The sequence below is a fragment of the Pleurodeles waltl genome, chromosome 3_1 (genome assembly GCF_031143425.1).
Source record: "Pleurodeles waltl isolate 20211129_DDA chromosome 3_1, aPleWal1.hap1.20221129, whole genome shotgun sequence".
NCBI classification, from domain to species: domain Eukaryota; kingdom Metazoa; phylum Chordata; class Amphibia; order Caudata; family Salamandridae; genus Pleurodeles; species Pleurodeles waltl.
The window spans coordinates 554685664-554709591 of NC_090440.1; the positions used below are offsets into that span (position 1 = coordinate 554685664).

The window sequence follows — 23928 nt, forward strand, 5'->3', positions numbered from 1 at the left end:
TAAACTGTTTTCAGGTTTGAGAAAGAGTGTTCAATGGCCCAGTGGCTAGAACTTGGACATTTTCCTGGTGAACCATGGTGCTTCATTGCACCTTGACTTTCTTGTAAATACCTAGAAGCACAGCTGTTCCTGGACCTGCAGACTGACTAGCTTAAGCGCCTAGACACTCTCTAACTCAACCAATATAATGCAGCAAGCCTCATTCTCAGGCACTTGGGTACCTTACACAATCTCTATACTTGTGCAAGACCTTCTAATATTAAATACTCTTTGATGCTCACTTGCTCTCCGTGGCTTCCTGGATTCTACTTTGACCTTTCTGTATGCTTAGAATGCTTTATGAGCATTCGGAATTAGCCATAAGGCAGCATATCAGCACTACATAGAGCACCAAAACCAACAATTCATCTCCACATCGCAAAGAAGTAAATAAATACACCCTAAACAGGTTGCCTTGTTCTGAAGATACAAATTTGTATCCCATACTGTTCTCCTTAATGTAGTATAAAGTGCATAGGATGAAACCTGCTGTACAGTTGCTGATGGGTGGCTGCGTTTGCAGCGGCGGCCTGTGCAAATGTCAAGGGGGGGGGGTTGACAGGGGATGATGGGGGAAACAACAAAAAAAAACACCTACTGTTTTTTGCTCCGTCCGTCTCCAGCTGCCTCCAGCCACCTTGCTTCTTTTGTGGTGGCCCAGCATTCACTGGGACACCAGAAGAGGCTTCTTAGGAATCCTGGCTCTGCTTCCATCCTAAACATAGCATGAAAGCAACATCAGGATTGGACACAGACCTGGGGTTTGTGCAGTTTCTCCAGCCCGGCTGTTAAACAGTCGGGGTGGAGAATCCTAAGTGCGCATGTGTGTTTAGCCGACCTGAGACGGCCGGCCAAACACACATGTGCACTTAGGTGTACTCTCTCCTCCTCTCCCCTCCCACCATCCATGGCCCTGCCCAAACCTCCCCATACTGCTGGCTGAGCCAGCAGATGAAAAATAAAATGATAGTGCAACTATTGTTTTATTTTTCATCTGGTGGCTCAGCCAGTGGGGTGATGCTCCTCTGCCATTGTGGACGATCCGTCCCTGTGTGCTTGGGGTGGGGAGTATTCTTTGTTATTCATCACTTGCTTCTAGCTAATTTTTTCAGCCAGTAAGGAGCGGACCTCAGATTGAAATGGTGAGTGAGACAGAAAGTAGTCAGTGGTGAACAGTACTTAATTTCAGTGCATTTTAGCCTCTAATCTGAATTCAAACATGGCAGCATTTATCTATACGTCCGGACGGAATTTCAATACAACCAGAGTAATCAGAGTAATTTCAGTAATTCCCCATTACTCATAGTTACAGAAATTACAGATAATGCCTTATATGCCCGCCTGTGTATTTAAGAGTGATTTGGGGGGGTTGGAATCATACCACAAGAGCACATTTAGCGAGCAGCTGCTCATGCTGCTACTTATTTTCTGTTGCTTTTAGCGCTATTTAGTGTCCATTTTGGACACAAGGGTGCACTTCAGACTAAAACATTTCATTAAATGCTGGGCATAAGATGGGGGATTGGGGAATCCTACCACATGTGCACATTTAGTTTGAGCGGCTCTTTCGCTTGCTATTCATGTCCTTTTACATATAGTGCTATTTCTTAACCCAGAAATGCATCCATGCATCCATTTTACCTGCAAAGGTTTTTTTTTTTGCGCACTAAATGCAGAATTACTCTTCCCACGTGATTCATGTTTCTGTGTAGGTCTTGAAGGAAGCAGGGTGCTGTACGTTAAATATTTTTTGCTTAAATATCTGGATCACGCTTCTAAGCTTTTACTTCAGTATTAAGTGTTAATTCACAAGTGAGGAAAAAAATCGATGAAGCACACATGCAGATTACTGTGTTGCCATCTATGATTCACACCTCAACAAAATATTATAATAGATGGTAACCGACCCGCTGAAAACAATAAAGGAACACATTCCGAGGACTTTTCACATGCATCTAAAATACACAGTGATAATCAGAAACAATAATGTAAATGTGCAGAATATTATTACTAACAACAATTAAAAGAAACACCCAATATGCTCCTTTACCAGTAATGCTTGTATAGTACAAGTCTCGACAGAGTATGTGTGTGTGGGGATGAGGTGTTGGGGGTTTGTCAAGAGTTTTTATAGCACTTGCTACCACAATTTAGCTGGTTTCTAAGCATTCCTAACATTGGCAGAAAATATACTAAAGAAATAGGGAGATTATAAGGCTTAAAATTCACTTTCATTCCAACCAATAATCAAGTCACTTACTTTGCACAGTGACTCGCTAAAGGTAGCAAGCAGAGAACTCTTGATTGAGGGTGTAGTCAATGGATAGTGACTAAAATACGGCATTACACAGTATTGTCAAGTCTGTGTCTCTTCTAGAGACGAGAGGCATTATTTAGTGCACAGTATGGAATGAAACACTAAAAATGAGTCCACGACTCATAGCCTGTATAATGTATATGCTTTGCTCTACTTATACCCACCTTACGTCCATCCCATTCTTTGACCGCCACCCCCTGCTGGCAGCACTCAGCCACACCATAACCCTGACTGTTTCACTCCTGAGGACATGCTTGAGAGTACTTTTGGTATGTTGGGATAGAGTATCACTAAAAACCATAGGCGAAGTGAATAGGGACAAAAGACAAGACCTATTGGCTTTGCCAATGCCTGTCTTTTAGTTGTGGCTAACCAATCAGATTGCTTGTTGCCACTGGACCAGTCCTGTTTCTGTGGTACCAAAATAGCTGATGGGAGAAACAACTCCCTCTGCTAATCAGAGGGCCATAGTATTGGAATTTATGGTAGCATGGGATACCTGCTGGACCAACTGTCCAGATATACCTAACTTTTCAACCCCTTCATGACCACTCCATGCACTTCTATAAATGCATGTTCCTCAAACAGCTGAATGGATTTACACCAAATAACAAAAACATGTTTCTGGGTAAAGTTATTTCTGCTAAGTCTGGTGTAATTCTGTTCAGCTGTTTTTCTGCATCAGGGAGCAAATGTTCCTGTGGAAATTGACATAGGAAAATCAAAAAATCTAAGTTTTGGGGCACTTTTTTCCTAGCTCCCACTTCATGCATCACCCCAAAACATTACAAGAAGGAGTTTCATTCAAATTCGTCAAATGGCACCTACTTAAATTAACAACACAAAATATGTCCTCCAGATGGAAACCTTTACCTAACTAAGATATATAGTTGCTATATATATATATATATATATCGCATGCAGAAAAAAATTAGCCAAACTAGCGGCACTCCAAACAACAATTAATTTATTCACTCAAGGCTGTTACAGTCTTTAAAGAAAACAATCTCTCAACTTGCAAAGGCTAGGCATTTCAACCATTGCGGTCTTCATCAGCCCAGGTCATTGCAGAATTAGAAGATTAGGTCCAGAGGGTATCCCAGAAAAGTAATTAAGGAGGCATGTGAAAAGGTGGCTGGGGTACAAAGACAGAATCTTCTTGTTCCAAGAAGCAAGAAAGACAGTGAGAAAGTTGTGAGATGTATGACTACTAATGATGTAAATTTGGATCAGGTTAGGAAGATTCTGAAACGATACTGGCATTTGATTAGAACAGACGGGGTGATTGGCCAGATGGTTGGCCCACATCCAAGGATTATATATGGGAAAAAGTAGCTCCTTACAGGATATACTTGTGCATAGCTATCAAATGAAGGACAAGGAACAAATCACAGGGTTTTTCAGATGTAAAAAGCGTAAGGCTTGCAAAAATAGTGAATTGTAAAACCTATATCTTACCCCCAGGACAGGAAGTTAGGATACAAAAAATTCTTGAATTGTAATTCTGATTTTGCAATTTATGTGATAACCTGCCCGTGTGGGCTTCAATATGTGGGAAGTACAATCTTTCCCGTAAAAAAACTTTTTCTGGAACATGGCGAACCATCAAGAATAATGATGCATCTTATCCGCCATTGTAATTTGATGCATCAGGGAAGAATTGAGGGAATGTAATTTTTTGGGATTCACAGGGTACAGTTAACCCCAAGAGGAGGTGATAGGGAAAGGATCTTGAGAGGAATGGAATCTGAATATATAATTTGACTTAATAGCAGACACCCGTGGGGATTAAATAAGGATGAGGAACTTTATATTCACATAGGGTAATCCTCATATTAGGTTAACAGCGTCATGCTAATGTCAGGCTGGTTAGTGGGGTTTCATTTGATCATGTTTGCCTTGCTTTTAATTGATAGCCCAAACTGCCAAGATGAGTCTCATTATAAGTATTGAATTTAATGGAATATTGTTAGAAATCATGACGAATGGCCACTTGGCCGTATAATTTGAAATTTGTATAGAAAATTATATGTTAAATTATACCTTGGACATAGTTGTTGAAGGGAATGAATATATGATTATTTTTGTAGATGATTGCATATGAATTAGGATTTGGACCTATCTTTGATTTTTTTTTTTTTTATAGATATTTTTTTTAAGTTTTTTTTTTTTTATGTCTGTTCTACGTAATGATCTGTCTTCTATGTCTAGGAAAACCAAGGGTTTATTTTCTAAGGGAAAAAGGGCTTTTGCAATGACCTGGGCTGATGAAGAAGATCGCAATGGTTGAAACGCGCAGCCTTTGCAAGTTGAGAGATTGTTTTCTTTAAAGAGTGTAATAAATTAATTGTTTGGAGTGCCGCTAGTTTGGATAATTTTTTTCTGCATACAATTTTTGACGGGTCCTGCACCCGTAAATGTGCTCCGGCTCCATTTGGAACTGTCAGAAATAACAGCAGGAAATATATATATATATATTATGGTGAAATGTGTGGTAGATGCATGAGTGGTATCAAATGATATTTGATGAAGTTTTGACGAAGCACTCCGGTTTATAAGCTGTGAGCATGTGGAAACTGTATCTCTTTGGTCATCCAAAAACACTTTTGGCTTTCCCTGAAGCAGGATACTTGCTTTTGTACACAATATCACGGTTCTTCACAACCGATTATACAAATATTTGTTGTCCTGGATGTTGGATGCTCTTTGAGGAGTCACAGGTACATTTTTCTACAAGAACCTTTACTTCTTGATCAACTACTTTATAATTTCGAAGTTCCTCTGGTACAACATAAATCTGATGTCATACTTTAAAATGAGGTATGGTTTACAATGGTAAATGCACACTTTTAGGCAAAGCAGCAAATACATTTTAGTTGTGAACAAAAAGATACCTGCTCAGTCAAAATAATCAATAGCTTCTGTTAACCTTGATGTATATATGGAGGTCTCCTTTCACCAGGGGCAGCTTCTCTGCTATGGCAGAAAAGCGTCACCCCCGGCCAGCAGCTGTAAAACTTTTACTATAAACTACATTTATTATCATTTTAAAGTAAAAGGGGCAGAGTCATAGGGTTGTGAGAAGCATAAAGAGGTAGTGCGCAGCACGCCCCCCTCAGTGAGCATATATGTTGGGCCGGCCAAACACACATGCACACTGGCTCTCTCCAACCCAATACCGCATTGCCAGGTTGGAGACAGCATGCAGAGACTTCCACTCTGCCTCGGACCAACCTGGCTGGGTATGCCATCCAATCCTAACGCTACTTTCTTGCTGCCAGCAGCATGAAAGCAGCATTAGGATTGGATGCAGGGCAGGCTTGGAGCCTGTGCCTGCAGGAGAGGAGCGGAGCGGAGCAGATCACCGGTGCCTAAGGTACTTTCTTTTTTTTTTTTTAATGTTTTTTGTTCCCCCTCTCCTCCACCTGCAGCCCCACCCCTTTTCCCTTCCACGAGCCGCTACTGCCTTTCACAAGTGCTTGACAGTAGGCAGGATTCTGTGCATATGAATGTCTGCTGGTGTGCTGTATGTTGGATGTATTTATTGTAGTTTAACTTTGTAACAGTATTTTGTCCCTCAAACAAGGCTCTAATGCCCTTCTGGATGGCTGAGTATGCTGCTATTTTGTTTGGGATGTGTAGTTGTTAGAGTGGGAGTTTACAATGTATCCTGATGTTTGTGAGGTTCAGACTAGGCCTGAGAGAAGCTTTTATTTTGCTAGAATAATCGGAGTAATTTCTGTAGTTTTGTGCTACTCTTTTGAAGCAAAATTTTAAAGAATGGCGTGATTATGCCTGTTCCTACATGAGTAGGATGCTCTGAATGGAGGAGAAAGGGAATATTTCACGCAGAGTTAAAAATCACTTAGTTGTCTCATATACTTTTTCTATAACGAGTAACTAGGGGATAATTGTGGTTGATATTTAGGCTAAAGCCACATGTATGGAAACAACTAGCCTGCTAATCTGTCTCTCTCAGGAATACAGAAGCACTGAGTGCAGGGCCTACCAGCATGTCCATTGCAGACGTTCACACACATGGGAATCTAGGGCCAGATGTAGGTAGGTAGAAAATTGCGACTTGCAATTTGCGAGTCATAGCGACTCGCAAATTGCAACTCGCAAAACGAAATGCAGAAAGGTGTCTCAGACACCTTCTGCGACTCGCTATGGGGTCGCAAAGACCCACCTCATGAATATTAATGAGGTGGGTCGCAGTTTGCGACCCCATAGCGAGTCCATGCACTCACAGGGATGGTGGCCTGCTGGAGACAGCAGATCACCATATCTGTGACTGCTTTTTTAATAAAGCAGTTTTTTTTAATTCTTTTTGCAGCCCGTTTTCCTTAAAGGAAAACGAGCTGCAAAAAGAAAAACTTCAGAAACCATTTGGTTCTGCTCTGAAAAAAAAATTGGGGGGCATTCGGAAAGGGGTCCCATGGGGGCCCCTTCCCTTTTGCGAATGACTTACCATCCACTTCAAGTGGATGGTAACTGCGAGTTGGTTTGCGACCGCATTCGCGGTCACAAAGCAACTCAGCATGGCGATGCGGTCGCAAATAGGAAGGGCATTCACAAAGGGGAAGGGGTCCCATGGGGGCCCCTTCCCTTTTGCGAATGAGTTACCATCCACTTGAAGTGGATGGTAACTGTGCGTTGGTTTGCGACCGCATTCGCGGTCACAAAGCAACTCAGCATGGCGATGCGGTCGCAAATAGGAAGGGAACACCCCTTCCTATTTGCGAGTCGCAGCCTCAAATTGCGAGTCGGTACCGACTCGCAATTTGCGGTTGTGCATCGTGTTTGGCCTTTTGCACGTCGCAAACTGCGTTTTTCGCAGTTTGCGACGTGCAAAAGGCTACCTACATCTGGCCCCTAGTTCCCAACACAGCTGTCCTTCCAAGTCTGTTATTCTATAGGTCTATCAAATCCAGGTCCCAGTCAGTTTGCCCCTGACATACGCATTACCATACATAAATGTGAATCCACCCTTCAGACAGCCTGTTCCTTCCAGGCATTATCACATAGCTTCACGGTATCCAGCTAGCATATCCCTTCTGGGCATGATTCCTCAGGGATATAGCAAATTCAGGACTCAGGCAGCCTGCCCCTCCGGGGCTTGTTACCATGTTGATCAAGGGAAACCGTGGGATTGTGGAAACTCTATATACTTTTTACGATCATTCTTTAACAGTATTTTTGGTTTGGTTTCTGCAGGTTTCCCGAGACTGAGCGGCCCAGGCTCTCGAAAGTGATGCGGGTGTTGGCCTTTGCATATCCATATCTGTTTGACAGCATCCCTCTCTTTTACCGGGTAAGGGCTCCAACCAGTGCTTAATTTGAGACGGTGGTTGCCGGTTTGGGAGGGGAGTGTTTGTTTTCCCACATCAGATACTTACAAGGCGGTGGGGGGCAGGGACACAAACAAATCTGAAAGATGGAGGAAGAGAGAGAGACGAAAAAACGTCACAAAGGTAGAAAGCTGGAATCTGCTGGAGGTAAGTAATGGGTCAGCGAGTGTGTGGCAGTGGATAAAGAGGCATTAAGTGGATTTAAGACTACAGAGCCTTGGCACTCGCAGCACTGATGTTTAGTTGCACTGGTCACAGAGATCTGAGCAGAAATTGGGGCACTATCACTCTTTCTTTTACAAATTAAGCTGTATACGTGTCGTGCCAGCCTCCCCACCTTCCTGAGGTGCTATTAAGAACATACACCTTCTCCCTAGTGTCGACACAGTACCTTCTCTCCTATCACCCAACATCCCTGTAGCTGTCTCTTTCACTGTGGTCTCATCCTTGTGTCTACAGGTGCCGCTTTTGCAGTCGATCACCTCCCACTGTTTCTTCCTTCTGATGCTTCCTCTTGCTATCTATCCAATCCAGTCCATCACCTTAGCTTACAGTTTTCCCCCTCCTTGTCCTATCTCCATGTCCCTATGTGTGTCCCCCCAACTCCTATCTCCAGTTGTCTATAGATCTTTTTTCTGTTTCTTCTGCTTCTTCGATCCCCTGCAACCTTGCCTTCCCTTCTTGGGGTTGATGTCTAACCTGCTGTCCTGCTAAGGAAAACACAGGCAGGTCCCTCTATCTACAAAGTAATGAGACTTTGCAGCAGCTGCCAGGGCTATGGATTGTCATATGGGGCTGCGGGAATCAGGTGCCGGGGGTTAGCTGCCTGACTTATGGGACATACGGGTATGAAGGCCTGAGGGACTGAAAGACTTAAAGAATGCACTACTGAGGAGTAAAATTTGGCACCAGCCTTCTAGTGTGCCTTTCTCTTTAGTCACCATCCTTGCTAGACAAAGACACCTACTTCTCCACCCTAATGAACTTCCACAGGCACCCCAATCACTTTCAAAGGGCAAGTTTGAGAACTGTCGGCCAAAATCAGAGCTCTTTTCAAATTCAGGATGCTTGAAGTTGTCCCCAGCACTTCTTGTGTACCACGTTACAATACTCTCACTATCTCCCTGCACATAACCAGCAATCTACACCCTTTGTCGCCAAGTGTCATGTTAACTTGCCAGGATGTTTTCACTGTATCTCTTTAACAGCTGACCTCAAGCTTCCCCTTCACTTAGGGTGACCATATTTTAAAAAGAAAACACACACACCCTGGGACATCTGGTCACCCTACCTTTACTCCTTTTGCTCATGACCACCTTCTAAGCACACCTCCTTCGAAGTCAATTTGAAAAAGACTGAGGGCCTGATTTAGATCTCGGTGGAGGGACTACTCCGTCACAAATGTGACGGATATCCCGTCCGCCATATAACGATCACCATAGAATATAATGGGATCGTAATAAGGCGGAGAGGATATCTGTCATGTTTGTGACTGAGTATTCCCCTCCACCACGATCTAAATCAGACTTTAAGTTTTCACTTCCTACCACACTTTGCACACCCCCAGACTCCAGACCTCTGTTGCTCCTACCCCCTCTGAAGGTTGCAGTATGTGCAGTCCTCTCTCCATCGTAACTCATCATCGTTATAATTGTGTGTTACCATGCATACTGATTGTGACTGTGTAGAGCAGTGATTCCTAGCCTTTGGGCTTTTTTGGACCCCCAAGTATCCTTGCCCTAAGCAATACCGAAAACTACAGAAACAATCATGCATCAAGCAAATACAAAAACTCTGAATTATATTATTTGTTTCACTAACAAAACAGATACAAAAATCGAAAGTTTAACTTTAATGGGCAGGTTGGAGCTTTTCAAATTTATTTATTTTTAAAACCTGAAGCAAAATGCTAGACTCTAGTATATCACTTTGTCTCCTATGTGGTTAATACCATCTCTCTTTTCAGCGCCTACCAGTACTTCAGTTGAGGCAGCCAAAAGTCTTTACTCATTTCTCTCTGCTGTGCTTGCCCTGCTCCCTCGAATCAAGCTAAGGATACCTACTTATTTTTCCACTTTCAAATCCCTTCATACTTGCAGAACTATTTAAATGTTCCAATTTCCAATTTTTCATTTTTATGTATATATTCTTTATTAATCTGATTATATAATCTAATTATCTGAAGGGTCATGGAGCCCAGATTAAAAACCACTGGTGAACAGCGTTTATTCTAGAAACTCTATTGCTTTTCAATAAAACAAACGCACGTTTTGTAGTCCTTTCCTGGCACAGCCTTTAATACTGCCTGATTGGGATTGTATTCCGCTGCACAGTGGTTTGAGTGACAAGAGGCTGTGTCAAGCACCCAGACCCCGTATGATGGAGGAACTGTCTCCATTCCCACCTGTTCTGTTGCAGGCACAGTGTGGCCTTCTGTGACCCTGCATTGCAGAGGACGCAGTCCAATACAGCAACTGGGATTGGACACGGGCCACACAATAGGATGGGTCTGTCTTTGAGGCTGGTTCAATTTAAATGTTTGTATATGGAGTGAGTGTGAAAAGGGAGACGTGATGAGGGGAGGATAGCACTGTCTACATTGGAAGAAATATCAAGTATGATGGCTACATATAATACTTCACTGTGCTCTTCTACTTCGAATTGTATTTTTTTCAATATTTGCAATATTGGCCTTAGGGAATTTCAAGTGCTAAAATTACTGGTGGGAAGTTGCAAGTGTTTAATCCCAAATATCTATTTTCTACAGGGGGAGGGTATTCTGTAGAGAAGTGCTGTAACTATCACATCCAGTGCATTGTGGCCATGTTGATGCTGACACCACAGCATTATGGCAGCTTTAAAGGATGGTGCTGGCGATGCTCACTGAAAGTACAGCAACCCTGCAAAGAAGTGTTGGGACTTCATTACAGTAAGAGAAGGCCCCCTGAGAAGCTTTAGAAATGTATCAATATAAACAGAATGATAGCAATCCTGTTGAAATGTGCCTGCATGAATGCACTACTGCTCCGGTGGGCTCTGGGAGTACATTTCACCTCCGCAGCCTGTTCCCCGCCTGCCTTGAGATATTAGCCACACCGCCTCCTAGTGGTGGGGTCAACTTCGAGCCCTGCATTGATGTGCAAAAGCACATTTCAGATGAGTGATAAAGAACATGGGGACAGGGTTATAGTTATCAATAGCGAAGCCGGTGCAGTGGCACCGGACCCCAGGGTTCTTGGGGGGCATTGAAACCCCTATCATAACTGTTTTTTACTCCCAAATCAGGGGATAAGTGACCCATTTTTGTTGCTTATGGATGTTGTTTAGTTTGTTCTCTTGTTGCCTTTCTTGCTAGCCCTTGCATTAACACATAAAACGATGAAACTTCTACTTCTCAAAAATGTCAATTTCTATGTGAAACGGACCTAATATTGGCTGACTCCTTCTCAACCCACAAGTCTGTCAAAGCTAACGACCAGTCTGCCAGTCCCTCGTTTCATACCCCAGTGTGCCTTTGGCCATTACGTGCACTTGCTTCGTGTCTTTGTGTATTTGTCTATTTTTGTTACGAGTTTTGGGCCCTATTCACAAAGGCGTTTTGCAGTTGTAAAGTAGAGCTCTGCGAATACTACTTTACATTTTCTAATATGTGTTTGTGAATAGTCCTCAAATATCTAAATGACAATATCAATCTGCAACTTGTACAAACCGTGCTCTCTGTGCACTTTTCCTAATTCTGAGTTAGAGGTTTCAGGGCATTTTCGCTAAAGCATGTAAGAGTATGTAAAATTCCTGCTGCAGTACTACTTCTCGAACTCATAAACGCTTCCCTGAATGGGACAATTTTTACTTCTTTATCACTTGACTTCTCCGGCTATGTGAACTCAGTCCTTTAATATATGGCGCCCACTTGAGCAGCCATTGTGTGTAGTGATGAATCGGCGCTCAGTTTTGCAGGTTTGCTCCGTGCTTTGTGATGTCTGGCCGCACTATCCTTTCTTAGTCCAGCCGAAATGTTTGGCATACCCGTGATGATGCTCCTCAAACCTATACACACCTGTTTCTTCTGCCAGATCAGGCCTTATTTTCACCCGTTCTCTTTGCAGCTCTACCTGTGCACCGGAGATGGCTGCACCGAGAATGACGCATGCGCAGCCCATCGCTGGCACATCGGCCTGGCTTTCCTCACCGGCTTCCTGTTCGCCACGCACTTGCCTGAGCGGCTGGCACCGGGCTGCTTTGACTACATCGGTGAGCGGAAGTGGGTAGACTTAGTTGGAGCGTAGGAGAGCGAAGGAAACAATGCGCCCAGTGGTACAGAGCCCTAATTATAATGGCATAGCAGCAGTCACAAACACTGCAAGACAGTATATTGTATCTCATTCACCACACACTTTACTAAAAATGCACAACTGCGAGTCTCACCACATCTCACTGTTCTCACCAAACTACAAATGTTAGCGACTTCCCACCACTGTTTCAGCCTCTGAGGCCTTTTCTCAGAGATCTTGGATCAGCCACGTTTTCAACACACTGTCCTGAGTGGGTACTGTAGCTTACCACTAGTGGTCCAGGGCCAACAATATCTTCACACTGCAGCTGTGCAAACCATGTACACTTGGTTCTCCACGTTAAGCCAAGCTGTGCGTTAAAGGCGAGTGTGGTTATAAACTTAGATATAGCATGAACATGGTAAATAACATTCAACAAACTTAATATTAAATCAGTGCTAAAATTTCAAAGACAAATCAAAGATTCCTTATCAGGCACTTAGCCCCCTCAAATCCTTATGGTGCTGGTACCTTTTTGGGTCAGAATACATGTTCCGATGTTTTATTTTTTTATTTTTATAGTGGTTGTGTGCTGTGCACTAGAACAATATATAAAATGACACCCTTCAGACGATGGGCTTTGTTCAAAGTTCAAATTATTTTTTTTAATTTGAGGAAGTGTATTTTGGCCTTTGCCCTTGTCTTGGCAGGATTTTTCAAGCTGGTAGTCACGGGGCATCCTAGCCCAAACTGGTCAAGGACATTTTCTTGGTTCAGGCTAGACTGGCCAAGCTGCAGAGCCCCGCTGTCTGGTGATGGCCGGCAACAGAACAAAAGGGAAGGGAGGGGTTCTGTTGAATTTAGCGCAGATTTATTCCTACAATAGAATCAGTGTTTAACTTGAGCCGGTGGCTGCCTGTAGGGACCACCAGCACTTATTTTTCCTTTTCATGTATTTACAGAGAGCAAGCGAGGGAACAATGCACAGAGCAAAAAGTCAGAAGCAGCAGTGCTTAATTTGAAAAATAAATAAATTAAAACATTGAAAAAATAAGTGCAAGGGCTCTCGTCAGGAGGCCACTGCACCTTGCACCACCCATTTCTCTTGCAGGCACTGCCAGTGGCACTACTAACCATTGCATTCCCACAAGTGTGACAGTTCTGACTAATCTAGGATCCCAAAGTGCTATAATGGCCTTGGCAGCAGGTATTCGTCATTTTTAATGTATATAGATTTAATAACCCACTGTTGTTGTGCTCATCTCTAAATCAGATAAACAGCACCACTGTGTGGTAGATTCTAAAAGTGCTGACAATTAAGTGCTGGGGCCGAGACCCAGCTCCAATTAAGTACTGCAAAGACATAAAAACAGTCCCTAAGGGAGAAAGCAGGAGCCTGAAAGAGTGAGTTAGAGGGGCAGGGAGTATCTGGCAGTGATTACAGACGCCTGAGGTGATTCCAAACAATTCCACCAGCTAAATTCAATTTTGGGCATGGGAGAGATAACAAAGGGACAGTTGGCAGTAACTTTTAACATGGGCAAAGGACAACCTGCAGTGAAAGCTCCATTTTGGTTGGACACTGACTGTTTAGGGGGAATAGATGCAATCCCCAACTAAACAGGGCGAACATACACCACACTGTGAATGCAACATCTGCATCTTGAGTTTCATGTGTTCCAGACCTCATAGTACTGATAAAACACGTTTTGTAATCCTAGTGACATTACCAACAGCCTTGATAAAGTTCTGGGTAAATATAGAAGCCCACAGTGCAAAACACGTACTGGCTGCACAATGCTACTGTGGGTGGCTGGACACTAGAGCACTAGATCACCCATGCGATATATGAGCTAAATGCATAGAAATTATTATTGTTTTAAGATAAACAATTGGAGAGGAAGGGAAAGCAAATAGTTTTATTAAACAAAAATAGCAAATCTACATGCTGGAAAACAAAGCCAAGAGCATTCATGTACACAGTATGAACTGATAGAACACGAAGAAAATGAAATAAACAATCCACTTACAGTTAATAGAGGACTGGTGGAGTGAAATATATCATTATGCACACGAAAGACTGAAACTTGTATATAGAATGGAGGGGAAAGAAAATCAACTAAATGTTGATGTCCAGTGCATTCCTGAGCAAACCACCATTTGCGCAGTTATGCACAGACAGTCCGAATGGATACTAGCTGTCCCGGATGTAGACCTCAGGTCACACAGGAGTGAAAGACAAGCACACACTTCCATCAATGAGGAAAGACTAGCGATTCCGGGTTATGGGTGAATCGTTTTTTTTAAGTGGGTAAAATAGGTAGACTGCCTTCACACCAGGTGGGAAAATAAGACCAGCACCCGTATCTATAACCCGCTGTCACCCATGCAGTGACAGCCTCTTAGTAGGATGTAGCCACCCTTTCTATTTTGGGAGTACACTTTGGCTACACCTCCTTTAAGCAAAACTATGTTCTGCCGTCATCCATTGCTTTTTGAAAGATGGTGCACTTCGAGCGGGCTTGCACATTGCTGAGTTAAATGGGTGAAAAACACAAAGCAAGCCAGAAAATAATTCACAGCTCTGGGCTACAAAGCTTTGCAAAGCCACTCAGGTGGCCTCACCAACAGAACCCCCCATCGCAGTGAACTAGACCACTCCATTGCAAAGAATGTCCGCATTATTGACATGGGTATCTTCAATATAAGTGGCTGGGCACAAACTTGCCAAGTATCGGGAGGTTGATCAAAAAACACTAACAGGAAGGCATGGCAACAAGTGAGAGGAGTCCACAGTAACAATGACAGTACAACCAAAAGAATGGCAGTACTCAGAGTTGGGAGCAAATGAAGCCAGAAAGACAAACACTGGGACAGGGATAGTCCGAAACAGGAGCAGACAGAAGAACCGAACACCAAGGAACATTTTCAACAATATAGAGCCACCAAATGAGCGAGATAAGCCACTCCCTTATTCAAATAGAACACGCCTCCAGAAGCTCATCGACCACTGATGGCAGGTGGCATGCAAACTCTATTATAGTCAAGTCACATTCATTGCTTTCCTACTAGCCGAGCAAACACTCACTGTTATTCCAGAAAAGGGCAATAGTGATTCTCTTTGGTATGGCGTCTGCCCACAGCTCACAGGACAGACAGTACAACCACAGCTACTCAAATTAGGTGGTGAGGCACAAGTCCGAACCGCCCTCTTTGGTGCATCCCGCATAGACAACACACAGTATGTTTGAGGGGGGAAGAGCAGAACAGGTCTGTGGACACAATCTGTGGAAGACCCCCCTTGGGTAAAATCACTACCTGAGAGACAAGGCCTGAACACAAAGCAGTAGGCTGGCATGAACTTGTGGAACATGTACAGTAATACAAATAGTTAACATGACATTTTGGAGCACTTGAGAGAAGAAGCTTAGCTAGGACTTCCCGTGGTGTCACTGTGATAAAATAGCCCAAGTGCATCCTTGTGAAAGTAAAAAAAAAAAGGTGGGGTTGAGAGACAAACTGGAGAAGCTTCGCTAGTACTCTTCTCTGCATAGAGCAGCTTGAGCACACTGATCCCCAGTATCGACTGGCTTCATCAGACTCTTCCTCGGCCCGGTCTAGCGTCACTAAAATGAATGTTAGCGTAGATTGCCTTCAACAGACATTTCCATAGCCCTGTTCAGCATTAACACTGGACCAAAAAGTAGAGCAGATGATGGCGACTGCTATTGCCAAACCTGGTATGATAAGCCTGATAGAGATGAGCAAACGCAGCTCCAGCTGTTCTACAGCTATATGCCTTACATGCTTAAACACAACACGTTTGCGACAAAACAATTGGAGCATACCTCCAAATCTTGCACATGACACAAAAGTTCTGGCCACAGACCACCCCACAGGTCTACGTTCTAGCAATCTTGCAGAACAAAAACAGTAGCTGCTTACCTGACTACCCAAAAGAATGTGGGGCCTTGTTAATGAACAATAACAATACAAATGTTACAATACAAGATTGGTGCATAACATTAAAGCATTTTCAATAATATAACCCTACCCAATGGAGAGGAATGGCGCCAAAGGATATTGGTCTCTAATGAATACTCCTGGAACCAGTTGCCGGCCATTCCAGGACTTTTCCATGGATGTGCAATTTTCTCTTATACCTTCAGCAAATGGCTCAGAGGTCACATTTTGCTTCAAGTTGCACTTTACAAATCAACTAAATATGTAAACATGTCTTCATCCCAGGCTCACTCTTCGTTACTCACTTGCTTATATGCTCATAAATCAATTTACTCTATTCTTTACTCATGACCCTGCTTGATCACTCACAAACATGCCCTCTATTGCTCAGTCTTACTTGGCCAGTAGTTCAATCATCCCCTTTCTTACATAATTACGCTGTCAGTAGCTCATTCACCCTTTTTTGCATGGCATGCTCACTCATCTCATACACAGTCAGTGTTTGCTCGAACTTGTGTAATGTTTCTTCAAATTATTAATTGCATTTAGTCTTTTTCACACGGTTTCACTCAGTATCTCACTCGCTATTTTCTAAAATGCTCAATCCTCCCTTTATCCTCTCGCTCATACCTTTCGTTAAACAGCCTGCTTCTCGTCCTCTCTTTGCAGGGCACAGCCATCAGCTCTTCCACGTGTGTGCTGTTATTGGCACTCACTTCCAGATGGAGGCATTGATCACTGACATGAGCCAGCGACAGTCCGTGCTAACTGCTGCAGCACCCTTGCCTTCTTTCATCCACACAGTGGGTGCCGTCTGGATGTGCATTGCAGTGAGCCTGGCCCTCATCACTGCATTCTCTTCGGCCCTTTATTGGAAACCTAGAACCAGCAGCAATAGCAAGCAGTCCTAGCTCTTTCGATTTCACACTTCAGGTACAGTGGCTCACAATGGACAAGTGATAAGCGGGTGGTAGGTGAAAGGTGAGTTTTAGGCAAAGGGCATTGCAGTGTTATAGAGGCAATAGCGAGGTGTACTCCAGGCACAAGTGAAGTCTGATGTAGATGTGAATGAGATATAAAGCATAAGTTAGTACAGCCTACTACGGGAGCAAGTGAGACCTAGACACGAAATGTCATTCTGTAAGATGACTTGGGTGGCTCTCTAGAGAGCAGTCAGTTGTAGGGGCATCATCCTGCTTCTTTCCTTCTTCGGTGGCACCCACAGCACCCATTTTTTATTTTCCCTGCTTGTCCCAAGGGTTGTACAGGGGACAAGGCTGCAGTGAATTAAAGGACAATTGGATACGTATTGTCTGCCCACAACTGTGCTGACCTCCACAGCTGGGAAAACACTAACACTTCTTGCTGTAATAGCACCTCATTCACAAGTCCAGCCGTTTGGCGACAATCACTATGTGGCACCTCATGTACAAGTAAAGGTTGGTACAAAAGGCACATGAGGCCTAATGTAGCTCTAAGAAGGATGAGTGATCTCATGAGGGAGAGCAAAGTGTTCAAGGCATTGAGGTCATGAAAGAGGACACAAGAAGGAGTGAAATGTCCTGAAACACAGAAGAAGAGCATGGTTATTAATTTGAGGCTGTGGAATAACGGGGATTGGAAATGTTTAACACTCACCTTTTTCTTGTTTCTTCACTTTTTCTGTTTGATGTTGCAGTTCAGAAAGGAGTCGTATGAACTTGGTCTGGCCCTTCCTGCTTGGTATAATTATTTCCTGTTTGAGTCTCATCGACCTCGTTGGACTCTTCGATGATGTTCTCTTCTCAAGGTCCATCTGACAGCACTATACCTAGAGAAGCCTGCCAAGGTGGCAGGCTTTGTTTTTGGAACTTTGTAGAGGAGGAGTACGAGTTGGTTTGTGTGCCAACCCAACAGAGGAAGTTTGCATGTCCACCTCGAGAGGGGGAGGACTTGTGCCTTTCACAAGAGAGTTTTCAGCAAGCAACCATATCTAAGATTGAACTTTTCAAAGACCAAGAAGACAAAAGCCTGTATCTCCTCTGCAATGGTCCAGTGTGTGCCATGGGAAAAATACTGACGAAACAAAGCCCTACAACCACAGATTGTTTCTTATGGTTTAAAGAATGAAAAGCACATATTCTGTTTTACAGACAAAAGTAAAAAAAAACAAAAGATTATGCCTTATTGACCAAAAAATGGAAAACACAGATTCTCTCTACTGGACCAAAGAACGTAAACCACTATTTGTGCCTTATGGACCACAAAGCAAAAAACACTTGTTCTTCCTTACTGACCAAATAATGAGAATCGCAAATTCTCCGTTATGACCTAGAACAAATACTACTTGCTAGGCCTTATGCAAAGCAATGCGACTTTATAAAATCCAAGGGGCCTACTTCCTCTCTGTGAAACCCCATTTAAGCACTTCTGTATTCCAAGGGACTGCTTTGGCCTCATCACAGGGATCATCACATCTGATTGTCATATTATCGTGGATGCAAAAGTAGCTTTTTGTGTAATTCCCTGCTTGGGTGTTAGGCCTTTCCTTCTAAATTCATTCCTTCTTGCCACTGCAGTGTCAAACCTACCTCGGCGTCACCACTTACGTTTTAAACACATTGCAGACCGCTTTAGACCATCTGCAGGTAAATAAGGGGATTACGCAAGAGACCAGAGCCTCAGGAAAGCAATGTAAGGCAGAGGCAGATTAGTCAAAGGCCAGCTGCTGCCCGACGTCTCTTTGTGACCGGCGAGGAGGTGTTTCATATGCACTGTCTTGTTAAGACATCTTCCGGTTTCCCCTACAGACTAATAAACTTTCAATCACATATGCCTTCAGATCAATGGTGCACAGCAGACCACCTCCCTCCAAAGTTGATTGATATAAGACTTATGAACTTTATGTAAAGCTGAAGAGATTCGATAGATCTCAGGAAATCCGTCCGTGTCAGCCACGTGCTATTGATAAAATGTTAATTAACATGATATAATACATTGATTAATATATTTTACGTTTAGAATAATGTTTCTTTGTGTTATTCTGGCTTGTTGCACTTGCAAATGTTTTCTATCACAGCACAAGAGAACATGGAAGATGGTGAGGTGTGCAAGGCTTGTTCAACCAACTTACAACTAGGAGAGTCCTATTTGTTGCTGGAATCTGGGACGTGCACGGGCTCATGCACCACTAAACCACTGACACTTACATAAACTGCAGTGGTCTCTCTACGCCTCAAAATCCTAAAGTAGAATGTGACACGTGTCCTCTTCCCCCATACAAAAGCATTCATAGAGTAGAGGCCCATCAACGCCATATTTCGGAACTGTTTTCGCTGAGTGTACTTTTCAGCACCCCAGAGGTTACTGATACTGCAGTTCCCAATGTACAAAGCTTGTTCATCCATGCCAGGGTGGCTCTGACTGGGCGATGATAATTATCTGTCTATGTTCGTCTTTTAACACCTAAACTGTGCGAATGGCTGATTGTAGATCATGTCCAGTGCATGTTGCTGAATGTAGTGTACTGCAAAACCAGTGCACCCATAGAGAAGTGGCTGAACGTGCTGACCTGAAGAATCATGCTGCATCAGTTCACACCAGACATTACTGCACCTAGACCTCTTTCGCAGTGTGTATTTTAATTCCCGATATTCATACGAACATATAAACAAATGCAGCTTTGTTTCCTCTGCACGTTATGTGGCCCCATTGCAGGATCTGCAATGATGTGTTGGGCAAACTCTGCAAATAAAATAAACCACCGCACAATACAGGTACAAAATGAAGAAAGTGAAGGAGTATTTTTCGTCACACTTGGAGGGTGAGCATGGTGACAAGAAGAATTATGTTTACCCTGTCCCTTTGGTCAGAAAATCCCTCACCCTGAGACCACACAGCCTGTCTTGGATGGGAAGGCTGTTACCGACTTAACATTCAGCAAATGAAGAATTATACCACACGCATGTTGGATTTCTCGTGTGAGAAGAGCATTACATTTCATCCTACACCCACTTGTGATCCATCTCTGTCATGAACCTAGTGCTCCAAGGTTAGAACCCAACCAACACAACTATCTCTAAGTGCTGTACGTCCTGAAACTTTCAGCTTAATGGGGACACGTGAACAGTGGGTCAATTAAAGGTGGCTCGAGAGTGTGGTTGTATGGTCCAAGGCATTTGCCTCAAGCTGAAGTGAAGTACACAATACAGTACCATGAGTATCTATGTGCAAATGGTCACTTGGCGTATATAAACAAAAACGAGCACTGTCTGTATGAGCAGGGCTGAACAGGCCTTTTCTTCCATCAGACCTTTCGCCAGTGGGCTGAAGCTTTGGAAGGCTGGTTTTGAAAGCCCAAGTTTGCTGCTTGCACCCCTGCCGTTTTCTCCTGCTCCCGGGATTAACTGCAGCAGGCATACGGGGGCTTCAAGAAAGAGAGAGAGAGGAGGATTGAGAAATGTGCAGAAAAAATCACAGGGAGAGGAGAGAGAAAATCCACAGATGGAAGGAAAGATCTAGAGTGAGGAGATGAAGGGAGCGGGCCTGGTTTCAACATCTTTTTCAGAGCTGCTTTTGGTTCTCTAGTCTGGCCCTAAAGAGGAGTTAAAGTAGTTACAGACCACTAGTGTACAACAGAAGTCAAATAAGGAATATTGCCCAGAAGCTCCATCTCATTAGGCATGCGTAGTTCTACCGAGTTAATTAGGAGCAGTTGTGAGGTAATCCGAGCCTGAGCAAGAAGCTGCCCGTTACCAGGTCAACAGGAGTTAGGTGAGGTAGAAACATCACAGGCAAAGACACGTCCAACCAGGGCCATGGAACCCAATCCAATTTAGCAAATAGAATCAAAGAAATCGTAAAGTTAAATTTCCCCACCAGAAAGCACACCACTGTCAATTGAAAGAAAACATTTACTCAGGGACTACAGGACAGACGTTGGGGCTGATGTGGTGTCCACCCCAAAGATTGCCGATATACACTGATTTTGATTGCTGGAGGGTGGGGAAATGTAATTTGAATGTGGCTGTACTACAGAGCACATGCACGTTCACCCTTCTAGGTGATGAATGAATGTGGCGTGGACTACTGAGAGTACAGACACTGACTTCCAGATGTGATTCAGTGGGACTCTCCAAAGTCAACGCTTTACGAATCATTGGTCTAGAAATCTAATTACAGTACATTTAGAATAATAAAAGATAATACACACAGCTATTGTAAAAAAAAATACATTTATAGAATGAGCTGCTATGGTCTCCTTAATGAACGGGGCTATTTGTTGTGTTTTGTGTGCACTAATCATGGTGTGACTGATATTCTTGTTATAGATGGAACAATATGAATAATAGACGTGAACAACCTTTTACCATAATGCATTATTGTTGAATGGAAAGATGTCAAACGTTAATCAACATTTTATACTTACAGACTTAGCCAATGTTGACAGTAGTATTTGCAACCAGTGCAAAATTCAAATAATGCCAAAATTGAAAATTAACAATAGAGGCGCACTGTTATGCAACATACAATGTGGTGCATATGCATATTGTATGAAGAACAATATCAATAACTGAGACGGCTGATGGAAAATCTAATTATTATGTGATCAAGTTTGAGATAATGCACAAATTAATGGAATAATGTCAGTCATATTTACTACAAATAGCCAATCTATGTCCCCGTAACTTTCAGAGTGGATTTGCCAGATTGCCAGTCAATAGAAGTTACTTCTCATTTATTAATCCATCCTTTCTGCAATAACATTGACCAGCGGTGGGAGCTTGCTTCACCACAAATCTTGCAAATCTTTATTTGGACCATTTTGTATCAACACATGTCTTTACAACTAAAAATGGTTCTTCACTGCACAGGCTCCATATCAATGTCAGGAAAGCCCCACCATACTGTGGCTCAAAATGTGTTCTGTGGACTCTGGACCTCACCTGTGCTAGCATTCCAAAACACGTCTTTTACTTCGTCCGGTTACATGCATTAAGTTGCAGTGCTTCTTAGATTGTTGTAAGGATCATGTCTTCCAGCTGAAATACCTCTTTTTCATTGCAGCTTGAAGACATTTGTTACTAAATATGTACCAAGTGATGAATTGCTATTTTGTCAAATGCATAATTCTGGCATGTGCTTTTTATTTTGTAAATGTATAATGAATATCTCTGATAAGCAAGATCAATCAAAAACAAATTCAATGATAAATTAGAAACTATTTCGCTTAGAAATTATATTAGCAATGGCATAAATCTTATGACTGTTTCCCTCCATATTTCTATCATGTTAATTAATAGCTTTTAGGCTTCTTCTTTTTTTTTTATTGTAGGTTCTGAAACACATACAGGACAGGTCCCTTGTAGCTTCCGTTTTAGGTAGCCTGTCCATATTGTTTACCTTTGTTCCTGAATACTTCCTAGGCAAAGGAGGCTGCCATCTTTGACAATGGAGGCTGCCATTTATCTCAAATTATGCAGAATCATCAACATGTCTGCCTTTGATGCAGATGTCTATGCCTTATCTTTCCAAGAACTGTGAAACTCCCAGTGCAACATCAGTCTAGGGCAGGTGCCTTTATCAAACACGTATAACTTCCATAGCCAAAATTGTGTAGTCTGCATTGATGTCTTATCACCTTATATGTCCATAAGGAAACATTTGGGATGCACTCCCTGACGCACATAATCTGTGTCCGACATTCCTAAACCTTAAGTCAGAAATTTCAATCTCTGAGGATATTCAGTATATAAGGACTATCACTTGACCACTTAGTTAGGAGAGAAACTACATCTAGGCCGCAGATGCAGATCCAGATCCAGATGACCAGGGTACCGGTTTCCATCCCGACTGAAAGAGCCCAAAGCAAAACTCCCCGAAGCTCTGCAAAGCATTCTACTCTATCTTCACGAACTGGTGCTAGGATTGTGTTCTCTTGCAGACACAATCTCCTAGCTCTTGGCCTTGTGCTCGAAACAGCTGTCAAGCTGTTTTAAACAGACAGGAGAACCTGTTGTCCAGGTAAGTGCACCACCACCGAAACTCAGGCATATTTTTTAATCACCTGCTAGAACTAGCACTGCGCTTAAAGATAGCACAGTGAGGGTGTGACAGCTATAAATTGTGATGTTACGATTTTTCCCTGTTTTTACTATCATTGCTTTTTATTATCTTCTGTGGTGTTACCAATATTATGTGCACTAGATCCTGGCATTTTCAAATAACTATTTTAAAACATGTTGAAATTCATACTCCATTTCTAGTGATCTTGAGTGTGTAAATTATTAATGAATGATTGTTTGGCTCAATACTACTCCCTGTTAGTAACCCAAAAGCATTGACACCACCTCATTTACATATTGGATGGGGTTGTGCGGGTCTACAATAACCTGTCTTTCACATTAAGCACTAGTAGATTGGATGAAGTTCACTCATGTCACTTGTGTGTGTAAAAACAAACCTTGTAGAGCTGACCCAGAGACTCAGTTTACATGACAAGATGACCCTCTTATGTGTGCATTCCTCACTACAGCCACAGTCTTCCACATGCCCATCTTCCATCACTTTTTCACTGCTCTTCACAATTATAAATTTCTCAAATGGCAGGAGTGCAACCTCCAACCTATGCAGATATGCTTGAGAAAACATTAGGTTTCAGGGCATATCACAAGGTTTTTTTTTCTTTTCAGAGGAAGGGGTAACCTTCACCTGGCTGCACCTTCAGCTCTCTTGTCCATGATCTGGAAACATGGCTAGTTATCTTAACGAATCTGAAAAGAAGACCTCTGATATAAACAACTTAAGAGTTTTTTTTCTGTTCCCAAAAACAATTTAATGATTCTAAGCCGATTGAAAAACATACTAGGATGAGTTTCCAATCTCTTATTTGAATAAGGAATCATTGGTCCATATGTGATATTCTATGTAAAGTTTCCAGGTAAAATATTTATATAATAATGATGCAGAACAAACTGCTGTTGCAGGGGCTCAAAATGTCTTTTTTTTT

The 23928-nt window shown here is 42.7% G+C and overlaps 1 protein-coding gene across 2 annotated transcripts in view; it reads left to right on the forward strand.

Moving 5' to 3' along the window:
* The window catches only part of PAQR5 (progestin and adipoQ receptor family member 5), an 86154-nt gene extending 63972 nt beyond the window's left edge, over positions 1-22182 (forward strand). For both annotated transcript variants that reach the window (XM_069222927.1, XM_069222928.1), the window contains 4 exons: positions 7574-7670; positions 11814-11958; positions 16611-16874; positions 17620-22182. In XM_069222927.1, coding sequence (XP_069079028.1) covers positions 7574-7670; positions 11814-11958; positions 16611-16852 — 484 coding nt within the window. In that variant the 3' untranslated portion in view covers positions 16853-16874; positions 17620-22182. The remainder of the gene's footprint in view (positions 1-7573; positions 7671-11813; positions 11959-16610; positions 16875-17619) is intronic.
* The last annotated feature ends 1746 nt before the right edge of the window (positions 22183-23928 follow it).